The sequence below is a fragment of the Microcaecilia unicolor genome, chromosome 11 (genome assembly GCF_901765095.1).
Source record: "Microcaecilia unicolor chromosome 11, aMicUni1.1, whole genome shotgun sequence".
NCBI classification, from domain to species: domain Eukaryota; kingdom Metazoa; phylum Chordata; class Amphibia; order Gymnophiona; family Siphonopidae; genus Microcaecilia; species Microcaecilia unicolor.
Genome location: NC_044041.1, coordinates 33,012,852 through 33,026,521, shown reverse-complemented (window position 1 = coordinate 33,026,521; position 13,670 = coordinate 33,012,852). Strand labels below are relative to the sequence as shown.

The window sequence follows — 13,670 nt, the reverse complement described above, 5'->3', positions numbered from 1 at the left end:
ATTAGAGCAAACTCTTGCTAGATCTTCTCACGTATTCTTCTATTGTACCAAACATTAACTTACTTCCTGAACGCCACACTCAAAACATTTATTTTCTTCCACTGGTTCAGGTGTTTGGCAGTACCTACACACAGGACACCTGAAAGTGTAAACACCACATATTATAACACACACTGAAAACAATCTGCTGGACAGGCTATTTTAAGACTTCTCAAATAATAAATGTATGATGAGAATCTTACGTTGTGTCCTCCCAACGCTGTAAACACTGACTGTGGAAGCTGTGATTGCAGAGAGTTGTAAGAATCCCATTCACAGACTCATCCATCCTCTCCAAACACACAGTGCACTTGGGAAGTTCAGTCAGATCCATCACAGGGAGGCTGGCACCCTTTATAAACAGAAAAAAAATTGTCTCTATGAATAGAAGAAAATGTCCAGTGGAAACACTACTACTGGGCTCAGGAGAGAGGGTTATAATCAAATAAAACACAGCTACAAGTTTCTCCAAACACTTACCCTGCGTAACCTTGAAGAATCATTTGGTCCCAATTTATTAAGCCTTCGCCCTCTCATTCCTTTATCTAGAAAATACCCCACTTCATATTAAATCAGGCCCCACCAAAGCCTTTCCCTTTTGCCAGTCAGGAGACTAATGTCAAGTGGCTCTGCCCCTCGTACAGTGACACTGAACTGCAAGAAGCAGCCCTACTAGCTCAGAAATAGTACTCCTTGCATGCATTACATATCTGAAATCGCCCCACAAAATTTTCAATACTGCTCTAAGGGGCCCATGTACAAAGCTTGCAATGATTGCTTTGACCAGCTGTAGCCAGTCTAAAGCAAATGTTATTAAGCGAGTAATGCACAAAGGGTTTTTCCGTGGATTTAGTATATGCCCGTTAGAAGCTACCAAGAATCCTATGCAAATATATTACAACGAGATCATTAGTATTATGAGTATTCCATGCGATGCACAGAAAGGAGCACCTAGCTTTAATGAGCTAGGTTTTACGACAGCTCTGGCGCTGTCAGAGAGGAGGGAAACGCAGGCAATTGCAAAGGATGGCTGCTTGTGCTCCCTACCTCGCTGTGCTTTCCCCATAAAAATATCTCTGTTGGTCTAGTGGACTCCCTACAGACCCCCCCACCCCGATCCAAAAATCCCTGGTGGTCCAGTGGACCCTTCTCCGGACACCCCCTGGCCCCAAAATACCCCTGCTGGTCCAGTGGACCCCCTCCTCCCTCCCCCATACCTTAAAATGTTGAAGGCAGGAGGCAGCAGCAACATCTCCTTCTTCCTGTCTCTGGGCCTGCCCTTCGCAAAATGGCAGCACCCAGCCCCTGCCCAGTGCATCCTGGGATGCACTGGTAGGGGTTAAGCACAATATAAGGGAAAATAAAACTCCTTATATGTCGGGGAAAAGGAAGGGTAGGGTAATTTTAGGGAAAGGAGAAGGGAAGGGAGGGAAAGAAGGGAAGGGAAGGGGAAGGGTAAGGGTTCAGACAGGTGGGATTACACTGTGGATAATGGGAATAAAAGCTGATATATATTGGTATATGGAAAACAGGCCAACATCAAAACATAAGATTTGGGGGATGAGGAGAAGGAGGGGCCGGAGGCTGGGCTGGCTCTTTCATGCGGAAATAGATGTGACATGGCACATTGCCTATGGGCAATTAATTGAGCATGGTTAAAATAGTAACCTGGAATGTTGGAGGCATAAATTCCCCAATAAAGAGATATAAAATATTACATTACCTACAGCGAATAAGAGCAGATATAGTATATTTGCAAGAAACACATTTAACTGACAGTGAACATGCTAAATTAGAGAGATGGTGGGTGGGCGACTGTATTGCTTCTGCAGCTGTTGGGCGTAAGGGTGGGGTGGCTATTCTTATCAGGAAGGGAGTGGCCACTCAACTCACTAATATCGTGAAAGATCCTGAGGGACGATTTATCTTTGCTTCAGCGATGGTGGCCCGTCAGCAGGTTATGCTGGGCAGTATATATGCCCCAAACCAGCTGGACCTTAATTTTTATAAAAGGTTAGTGGCAGTGTTAGCTAAAATAGATGCATACCCTTTGTTACTGGGTGGGGATTTTAACATGACGTGGGACCCAGTAGTGGATAAGTCTAATCCCCCTCCAGGACGGAGAGGATCTGGGACTAAGGGGCTACCTAATTTCTGTGCATTACTCAACCTTATAGATGTATGGAGGACACTTCACCCCACTGATAGGGAATACACCCATCAATCTAGGGCCCATAACACACACTCTAGAATAGATTACTTGTTGTTCTCGCGATCGCTCTTCTCGGACATTTCAGAGGCCGAAATTGGCCCTTGTGTAATATCAGATCACGCTGCGGTGTGGTCAGTCTGGTCCCCGGGGACTCAAAATACTGGTGCGAAGACCTGGGCATTCCCTAGTTATTTGTATAATGATGGGCAGTTTAAAGAATATCTAATAGGGAAATGGACAGAGTACCTGCGACATAACGAGGGGCCCACAACAGATGATACGCTATTATGGGAAGCGGCCAAGTCTGTACTGCGCGGCGATATAATCAGCTATGTCAGCCATTATAAAAAGGCCAGGGACAGAGAGATTTTACGGTTGGAAAAGCAGTTAAGACAACTGCGACAACTGTTTGGCCAACACCCCTCGTCTGGAGTCCATCGGGATATTCTGGCGGTCCAAACTACTTTAAATTCTTTAATTCATGAACGAGCGGTCAAATCACAACAGTACTATAAATACCACCTCTATAAACATGGGAATAAAGGAGGGAAAATGCTGGCAAGATTGGCGACCCCAAAGAAGGTCAAGAGACAAATTTTGACACTTCGACAAGGGGGACAACTCCTTCACACTGATGCGGAAATAAGTGATGTATTTAAAACTTTTTTCCAACAATTATATGATACAGAGGATGAGGGGGGGCTTAGCAGGTGATTTATATTTGGGTAATATTGCGACACCTACTATAACACAATCAGATAACACAAGATTGAACGAGCCTGTTACCACGGATGAGGTTAGTTGGGCTATTGCTAATAGTAAGGTGGGGAAGGCGCCGGGTCCTGATGGACTTAAGGCAGAGTTTTATAAAATGATGGGAGACCCCATAGTGCCAGCGTTGACTAAAGCATTTAACTCCTGGGTAACACTTGGTCGCTTACCGAATCATCTTAACCTGGCTCAAATTATAGTACTGCCGAAACCACAGAGAGACCCTACCCTAGTGACATCATATAGACCTATATCCCTTCTAAATCAAGAGGTTAAAATACTAGCAAAAATACTTGTCAATAGATTAAGTAGGGTGCTCCCAGACATAGTGCATGAAGCACAAGTAGGGTTCGTGCAGGGAAGATCGGTGACAAGGAATTTAAGGCGTATCTTAGCTTCCCTGGAACGATTAGAGATGACAAACAGGGCCTCAATTATGATAAGTTTTGACGCGGAAAAGGCGTTTGATCGCGTGGAGTGGCCTTTTTTGTTCTCTGTCCTACATACTTATGGATTTCAGGGATGGTTTATACAGGCGATCAAGACACTATACTCTACCCCACGGGCTAGAGTGATGGTGAATGGGGTAAACTCCGGAGATTTTGAGATACGGAGAGGGACCAGGCAAGGGTGTCCTTTGTCTCCCTTGCTCTTTGCCCTGTATCTGGACCCCCTTATCCGAGATATGAGTTCGTGCCGGGCGGTACATGGGGTGCAGTTTGGGACTCAGGAGTTTAAGGTCGCAGCGTTCGCTGATGACCTTTTGGCAGTGCTCACGGAACCACAAGAATCCCTGGCAGCTCTCTTAGAACTTTTTCAAGAATTTGGGACTTATTCGGGGTTCAAATTAAATTTTGAAAAATCAGAGGCACTAGCGATACCGGAAACCACGAAGCGATTATGGCCGGAACAATTCCCGCTGCGATGGGAGGTGGATTCGTTTAGGTACCTGGGGGTCCTACTCACTACACAGACAAAGACTCTTTATAGATTAAATGTTAAGAGACTTATGGATAAAACAGAACAGCAATTGGAAATGTGGCGCCCACTGACACTGTCCCTATCGGGGAGGATATGTCTCATTAGAATGGTGATCCTCCCCAGGTGGTTATACATGTTACAAATTTTACCATTGACTTTGTTAAAAAAGGACTTAAGACTTTTTTATCGCTTAATTTCGAAATTTTGCTGGGCACACAAAAAAGCCAGAGTAAGATTAACGCGCCTATGGGGAGGGTGGCAACAGGGAGGGCTGGGGCTACCTAATATGCAATATTATAACATAGCATGTCTCTTGCGACCTGTCAGAGACTGGGTATTTTCCACTGATTATCATACACCCATTGACATGGAGGGAGATTTCTTTAAACCTTACACATTGATATCTTTATTGCATACAAACAGACCAACATTACCAAGGGCCATTCGGCAGTCAATGCTTTTGGGCCCACTGCAGGCCGCATGGAAGTTCTTGGGGAAGTGTTTGGGGGGAGACGCACACACAACAGAGCTTATAACTATTGTGGGGAACCCAGGATTTCTACCCGGGTTAGCGAATCAGGCTTTTGTGAGGTGGGCACAGGCGGGTATTAGAGATCTTGGACAAGTGGTTAACTCAGAGGGTCAGATTAAAAACTTAGGGCAAATACTCCAACAGGGGGAAGTAGCATGGGGCGATACGTTCGCTCACTGTAAGTTGAAACATTATATCAGGTCCTTAGACACTGAAGCACTAAAAAGCGGTTTGGGTAAGAGGATTCAGGAGCTGTTTATAGAGCTCTCAGACGAAGCCCCATCTGTTTCCGCCATTCAGGGGAAGATATGGTTGATGAGACCCGGGGCAGAGTTAGCCCAGCTTAGGCAAAGATGGGAAGCAGATGTGGGGACGGGCCTTGCCGATTGGGACATTGTAGCTCATATAAAGGGAATACCTAAACTGATTAGTGGGGCGCTATACCGAGAATGTGCCTTCCGGGTCTTACACAGGGCCTACTTCACGCAAGTACAACTATTTAGAGCGGGAGGCATACACACGCCCATTTGTTTGAAATGTAATAGTAATGAAAATACCTACTATCATGCATTTTGGGAATGTATAAAGATACAACAGTTTTGGAGAAGAGTGGAGAGATTTGTGTCCCACATGTTGTCAAGACACATTCAAGGAACAGCTATACAGTTGGTCCTGGACTGCCCGGGCTCCTTTAGGGGACTGAAAGCAGATGAAAAATTACTTTGCCGCAAACTGTATTTGCTTGCAAGGAAATGTATCCTGCAATCATGGACTACGCCTGATTCTCCTGAGTATTGGCACTGGAGAAATCAAATACACCAATTGATGATGTGGGAGATGAAAGAAGCCAAAGGTTCCTACAAAAAGAAAAATCGATTTTTAAAGATCTGGGGACCTTTTATAAACACTCTTACACATCGTGGTAGAAGTCTTGTACTTAATAAGTTATGATGGGCCAGAATGACACCTTATGATAGGAATTTGTAATAAACACAGTGTAACCTATAAGGGAGGGGAGGGAGGAAGGGGAAGGGGGGGAAGGATAGGGGGGGAGGGTGGAAGGAAGATAGGGTTATAGGGGGGGATAGGGAGGAGAAAATTACAAACTTGAAGACGAAGCAATGTATAATAAGGTATTAAAGCGTTGTAACAGGATACAGTATTTATGTGTATCAGGTACCTCCTATTGAGGAATGTAAGTTCAATTTGTCTTTAATAAAAATTGTTGAAACATAAACTCCTTATATGTTGCTTAGCCTCTCTCAGTGCATCCCAGGATGCATTGGGCATGGGTTGGGCGTCACCATTTTCCAAAAGGCGGGCCCAGAAGTAGAAGGGAGGTGTTGCTCCTCTCTCCTGCCTCCAACGTTTTAAGGTATGGGGATGGGAGGGAAATCCCTAGAGTGGGTGGGGGAGCTCAAGAGGGGATGCACTGAACCTCCGGTGTTTATTTCTTGGGATGGGGGGGAGGGTCAGAAGGGGATCCACGGGACCATAATGCATTTTTGGTTCGGGGGGAGGGGGGTCATGGGTGGGGTCCACTAGATCACTAGGGATTCTGTGGAAGGGGAGGGGGTCACTACACCAAAATGGAGTTTTTTTGTTTTGCTGGGGGGGGGGGGGGCACTTGAGATCACACAATAGATCTACCCTGTGCTTAACAGTTGGCAAGGTGCTCTTTTCTTCCAGTGCTTCATTCTTTTCTCCAAACGCCTCATGTTTGGTTTTGACCAAAGATTTTAATTCTCACTTCATCAATCCAAACACTGTTCTAAACGTTGCATACTCAAAGGTTTTTATTTTCATACTTTACACAATATCTTTTATGAAGAGGTCATAGAAAAGGATCCCATGCAGATCATTCTTGCTGTACTGCAGGCAACTACTCCAACGTCAGCTAAACTTTTCAGGAGGTCACTTACAGTGATCAGTGGATTCTATTTTGCAGATCTGCCCACTTTTGGGGCAGTTCTAGTAGAGATTGTTCTTGGTCATCCAACATCCAGCCCTGATTCCAACAGTTTCATAAAATTTTCCTCTTTATAAGTGTTTCTGACAGTTGGATTTGCTAGGTTGAGGTGTTCAGAGAGGGTTTTTTTTTTTTAAATAGCCATCCTCTGCTTTATATAGTAACATAGTAAATGATGGCGGATAAAGACCTGAATGGTCCATCCAGTCTGCTCAACAGTCATACTCATGATCAATTCATGATTAAATCAACAATGAATGTGATATTATATACTTTATCACAAGTCTTTCTTTGGTGTTTCTGGGACATAAATCATAGAACTCCGCCTGGCACTGTCCTTATGTTCTGCCTACTGGAGTTGCTGTCAAGCTCACTCCAGCCTATCCAAATCAGTCTTGTCATTTGCGGGACCCAGACCATAAAAGTCTGCTCAGCACTGTCCTCGGTTCCAGCTACTGAAGTTGCCATTGAAGCCCTTTCCAGCCTATCCTAAACTGGATTGCCATATACAGACACACCTACAAAGTCTGCCTGGCACCGGCCTTAGTTCTTCACAGCTGCAGTAGCCTACAAGTGTCACACATACATCCATCCCCTGCAGCCATTTAAAGTTTTTGTTTTCTGCCATCCATTTTCTAAATAGGATTCCTCTGTATTCATCCTGTAGAATTATGAGCACAGTCATGCACTAAGGAATGGGTCAAAAGGCCAGAGATTGATAAGTCTGTGTGACTCTGGAATTTATGATCTATTATGATACCCTTACGGGCAAGCAGGCTTGGGAAAGAAACTAGTGTAAACAAAAGGAAGAATGTGGTTTAACAGGTTTAGTAAAGCAGATGGTGAGAACCAGATAATAATCTATGAGAAGGATAATTTGCAGAAAAAGTCATGTAAATAATTGTCTGAAACAAACGATATAAGCTGCCGTCTCAGAACAGTATTTCAGAGACGCAGTCACAGTGAACATCTTTTTATGTAACTGTACTGATCTCTCATGAGAAACTATAATAGTAGCTGTATTTGGTTAGTAAATAAACAATTGACTTTCTCATATGCACGGTAGCCCTGGTTTCTTTTATCCCCCCCCCCCAAAGTTGTCGATGGCTGGTATATGCTAATTTGGGAGGGGTACAAGGGGCCAAAAAACAATCCCACGTCTTTTTGAATTTGTCACTGTTTTTGTCTCTACCACCTCCCTTGGGAGGGCATTCTAAGCATCGACCACCCTCTCTGTGAAAAAGCATTTCCTGACATTACTCCTTACCATCCCACAACCTCAGCTCATGTCCTCTAGTTTTACCATTTCCCCCCTCCCCCCCCCTTTCTTTTGTTAAAAGTAGTAATGAATCAACTAGAAGGTTGTCCACTTTTACATCTGCCATATTCACTTCTTAATTATGTACAATCTGTTAAAATCAGTAAATAATAATTACGCATTAAAATCTGCAGAAAAATGTCACATTTAACTTTGCACTATGCAGAGTTTAAGTCAGCTTTTGATCACTGATGGGGGGGGGGGGGGGGAGTTACTAACATGGGCTACCATTAAAATGGATTATTTTACTATTAACCAGGTTATTAGTAATTAGCTCTCATTGCATAAAATGTGACTGATAAAATAACCTGTCTTAACGGTAACCCAAGTTTCCCCTTTAAATACTTAAAACCTTTGCACACAATTGTATACAGTCTGCTAATTTAAAGAAATTCTGATTACTTGGAGGAAACTTACATCTTCTGATTTGAAGACTTCAGCCCTTTCTACATATACAAGCTGGCAAACATCTTCCTCTATAGAGTTAAACTGACGACCGTTGCATGCCATGTAAAAACTGTCTGCATCAGCCTGTATATTAAAAAAAAAAAAAATTATTATTAACACAGAAAGCTTACAAAAATGTTGGAAAAAAAGTGATTAAGGATCAATCCCTGTGGCACACCACTGGTAATGTGTCTTTCTTCAAAGCAAACTCAATTTACCACTATCTTTTTTGCCTTCCACTCAACCAGTTTCTAACCCAGTCACTTTAGGATTGTGGCTATCAGGAGTACAATAAAACATGTACCTTATTCACTCTAATAATCGCCAAGGCTATTATTAGAAACACTGGATTTTCTGAAGTCTAGGGTGGGCTATTAATGGAGGCACCGTTTTTCTCCTCTCTGCGATAACCACCATTTTTCTCCTTCAAGCTGCCCCCCTGCGGTTACTGGCATGGGTGTCCTCCACCTTCTCCCGCAATGACCGGATCTCTCTTCTTACCTCATTTCGAGATTATGGTGCTGGGTCAGGTGTGAGGCCTTGAGCATCAGCACACGCTCAAAGTCTTATATAACCAGAACCATGAAAAAACATAAGAAGAGAGATTTAGTTATTGGGGGGGGGGGGGGGGGGAGGAAAGCAATGCCAGTTACTGCAAATTCTAGGGGTGGGCTATTATTGGGAGAATCTAAATTTGGCTTTTAAGATTATATTTACATGGGTTTTCAATGCTATCAGGGGGGTGGGCCATTATTAGAAATAATGTGGTATTCAGATTTAGGTACAACAGTCCTCTGTCTGTTCCCTAATCTCTTACTGTCCATGCTGATAAAGCGTGCTCAGTCTGAAAATAACATGTGACTGATTTGCTGCTGCTTTTTTATCTTTTAAATGAATATTTTATGACTATTGCTTGTAGGAATTGCAATATTGGTTTATTTTCTGTTAATTTGAATTGTCTATTTATGTTGCAGCTACAATAAAGAGATTTAAACATAAATGCTCAAATACTTTATTTTGCTTCCTGTTTGCATTACTTAAAAAAAAAAAGACAAACATTATCATCATCTGATAGTAACAGGAGGAAGCTGCTGCTGTTATATAATCTGGGAGAAGTTGTGGATGACTTAAAACAAAATCACATGCAACATTTTGGTGCACGGGACAAGCATTAATAATGAACCTCACTTGTTATAGAGATTTGACATATGTTATGAGACAACGGGTTGTATACTGCATCAGTTGAGCGTTTTGTATGATGATTTCACTCCATCATTAATAAACAATGTTGGAATTTTAACAAACCTACGGGAGGGGTGGGTTTTGGGAGTGGATAAGATGGGGAGGAAAGTGTTAAAACGTTGATGAAGTGATTATCTTGCTCTTCCTGAGACGTGTTTGTTTGCAACTTAGTGCATATTGAGCTTGTTGGCTGTTTATTTTGTTGCATCATCAATAAAAATTGTTGGAAACATAATAACGAACCTCAGCTGTGCTGACTAAAAAAAAAAAAAAAATCTAGCAAGGGGCACACTTGCGTGTGATATTTTTACTTTGCTGACTGAAGGAAAAAGGAGTCTGAATTCTGATTGTGTGAAATGTACTAAACACGAACAAAAGTGAGTTTCCTTTCTACTACCAAGCTAGTTCCCTGGAAGCTTTACAACATTTGCTTTAATACAATGGGAAATTTTACTCATGGAGTAAAAATACTAGCTACAGAAGTATTGCAATATAAAATCATACACAATTCTAACTTCATAGCAAAAATCCTCCATGAACAAGCAACAGCCCAAGAGCTGAAGACCACAAACAAACCACTGTGACAAGTATCAAAGAGAATTTTCCCCCCTTTTCTTTTAGAGATTATTTATCCAAACATTCAGAGGCAGATGCTCAGAAGCAAATGCGGGTGCTAGAGGCCATTAGCACAGGACTAGCAAACGCATTTGCTCTCGCTGGATGTCCAGAGTTGGCCAGCACATGAAACGAGCTCGCTGGCTCTGAACGCTAATTGCATGCAAATGCAAGCTAAATGGGGTCCTCACAATTCCTCTGGAATACTCAGCAGGCAGTACGCCAAAGGCGCTGCTCCAGTGGAAAGCCCTACGTAAGCTTGGAGCTGGTGTTAGGGTTTGCCACGGCATTAGGAAGGAATGAGGAGACCTTTCTACATGCATATGCATGCACCTCCAGATCCCTCACATGTAAGGGCCTGGAGGTCCAATGGACCCCCAGACCCCTCACACCAAACAAAAGGCCTGGAGATCCAATGGACCCCCAAACCCCTCCCCTCTCACTGACTGAAAATACCATGGTGGTCCAGTAGGACCCTCAGTGTGATTCTCCCCTCACCACCGAAGATACCCTAGTGATCCAGTGGGACTCTCAATGTGGCCCCCATCCCCTTCCCAACCCCTCCCCTCATACCTTAAAGTAGTAGTAAGAGAAGAGACTAGCACTCCTTCCCCTTCTCTCCGGGCACTCTGCCCTACCCAGTGCATCCTGGGATGCATTGGGAGGGGCTTAACTTCCATAGGGAGAAACAGTCCTGGCCAGCGAATCCTAGGATGCACAGGGCAGGGCAGGGCAGGGCGCTACCATTTTGAGGTGGCACCCAGAGTGGAAGAAGGGAGTGCTATTTCCTCCTCCTACTACAACTTTAAGGTATGGGGTTGGGGGGGTTGGGGAGGGGTGGTCACATCGAGGATCCTGCTAGACCATCAGGGTATTTTTGGTGGGAGGGGGGATATGTGCTTGAAGGAGTGGGAGGTCTGGGGGTCCACCAGACCTTCAGGATTTGTGTTTGGCAGGGTGGGGCGAGGGGTCTGGGGGTCCACCGGACCTCTATGCCCTTGTGTTGGGTGGGGGGGTCTGGAGGTCCGCCGGATCACCAGGGCTTTAGGTTTGACAGGACCTGTCAAATCTTCTGTGGGAACTTAAAGATTGGGGCTTAAAGGAGGAATTATAGGTTACTCATAGGCAGAATAAAAATATAAAAAAAGCAAACTTTATCAACTAGTCTCCATACTCTTTCCAACCTAGTTTTAAAACTTGAACTTTGTACAACAGCATTAACAGATTTCCTCAAGCGGGTACAGCAGGGCCTAATTTAGTCTTCAGTCTTACCCCCCCTCCCCAACTCCTGCCCACCCCTAGAACAGCTCTTCATTTATAGTCAGTTATTCTAATTAAGATAACAAGGGAGGAGTGCTCATACAGGGTTTTAATTACATTTCATTACTTTCTAAGAAGAAAACACTAAATAAATCACACGTTATACCATATAACCTAAAGACTTTTTTTTTATACGAGACTAATATCCCTAATACTTTAGCAAGTTTTAAACTATTGAAAAACTCAAAAATATTAAGATGGAGACAGTAGTCCAGCAGCGAGAGTGGTGCTATCCAGTCTTCTGCATTGAGTTTTACATGTATGATTATCTCCCAGTTGGTGAGCAGTTATATGTGTGTGCACGATGCAAAGAGCTCCTAGCTCTCAAAGAATGGGCCTGTTTTATTGAGGCTAGAATAGCAGACTTGGAGGAGCTGAGGAAGACAGAGAGGTACATAGATGACACCTACAGAGACAATGTAGAGAAGTCCCACCTCCAGTCTGCAGCACCTGTGCTGCCTTGGAGGAGGGAGGTCTCCTAGAAGGAGAGCATCACCCTGGTGAAGTAGGAAGTACTCCTGTAGCCAGGACCTGTCCACCAGGGGATACACTATCTTCTATCACCGATATGTCTGAGAACATCTGCCCAGGCAGGAAGGGTTAGGACAGCTGTTGTAGTTGGTGATTCGATCATTAGGCATATAGATAGCTGGATGGCTGGTGGATGTGAGGATTGCCTGGTGCGAAGGTGGCAGACCTCACACATCACCAAGACAAGATCTTAGACAGTGCTGTGCAGGACCCAAAAGGCAGGCAGAATTCCGAAGTCTCAATGCGTGGTTGAGATGATGGTGCAGGGATGACAGATTTAGATTTTTTAAGAATTGGGAGACATTCTGGGAAAGGGGGAGACTTTTCCGAAAGGATGGGCTCCACCTCCCGCGGGAGGTGGTGGAGATGAAAACGGTAGCGAAATTCAAGCATGCGTGGGATAAACATAAAGGAATCCCGTGCAGAAGGAATGGATCCTCAGAAGCTTAGCCGAGATTGGGAGGCGGGGCTGGGGTTTGGGTGGCGGGGCTAGTTCTGGGCAAGACTTCTACGGTCTGTGTCCTGAAAATGGGGCTAGTTTTGGGCAAGACTTCTACGGTCTGTGTCCTGAAAATGGGGCTAGTTTTGGGCAAGACTTCTACGGTCTGTGTCCTGAAAATGGGGCTAGTTTTGGGCAAGACTTCTACGGTCTGTGTCCTGAAAATGGGGCTAGTTTTGGGCAAGACTTCTACGGTCTGTGTCCTGAAAATGGGGCTAGTTCTGGGCAAGACTTCTACGGTCTGTGTCCTGAAAATGGCAGATACAAATCAAGGTAAGGTATACACAAGAAGTAGCACATATGAGTTTATCTTGTTGGGCAGACTAGATGGACCGTGCAGGTCTTTTTCTGCCATCATCTACTATGTTACCTTAACCAGAAAATCAGGCTGCCTACGCTAACTTTTAAAAAGGAGATAGAGCAGTTTTTAAACTAGAATAAGGGGGGAAAGCCGACAGTTGCCCAGGAGCGCATAGTTCGGTATGGAGTATCCTTGAAGGATACTATTGAAACAGGATATTTAGGAAACCCCAGTAGAGAGTTTTTAATAATGCTGAAAGTAAGCCAGCTGTGCTTAATGAGAGAGCAGGATACAGGATGCGAATTATTCCCTTCAACTTCTTAGCATCTTGTCGATCAAATGAAAAAGCACAATTTGAAGTGCTCATAAACAAATGGTAGAAGTCTAAAAAATAAGTTAGGAAAGTTAGAATATATAGCCCTAAATGATGAGGTAGATATAATAGGCATCTCAGAGACTTGGTGGAAAGAGAACAATCAATGGGACACTGTGTTAACAGGGTACAAATTGTATCGCAATGCTAGAGTGGATCAAATTGGAGGGGGGGGGGGGGGGGGGTTGCACCATATGTTAAAGAGGGAATTGACTCAAATAAAATAAACATTCCACATGAAACAGATAGAAGTGGAATAATTATGGATAGAAATTCCATGCATGAAGGAAAGGAGTATTCTTGTAAGGCTGTACTGCCGTCCGCTGGGAAAGAATGAACAGACTGATGAAGAAATGTTTACAGGGATTAGGAAAGCTGGCAAATTGGGCAAAGCTATAATAATGGGTGATTTCAATTACTCCGATATTGATTGGATAAATGTTACATCAGGGAGTGCCAGGGAGATAACATTTCAAGCTGACTACTTCTTGGAGCAACTGGTCCAGGAACTGACAAGGGG

The 13,670-nt window shown here is 43.8% G+C and overlaps 1 protein-coding gene across 1 annotated transcript in view; it reads right to left on the bottom strand.

The window, feature by feature from the left end:
* The window catches only part of BRAP (BRCA1 associated protein), a 66,059-nt gene that overhangs the window by 35,707 nt on the left and 16,682 nt on the right, over positions 1 to 13,670 (bottom strand). The window contains exons 5-7 of the mRNA XM_030218814.1: positions 8,240 to 8,353; positions 243 to 391; positions 64 to 139 (exon numbers count right to left, since the gene is read on the bottom strand). Coding sequence (XP_030074674.1) covers positions 64 to 139; positions 243 to 391; positions 8,240 to 8,353 — 339 coding nt within the window. The remainder of the gene's footprint in view (positions 1 to 63; positions 140 to 242; positions 392 to 8,239; positions 8,354 to 13,670) is intronic.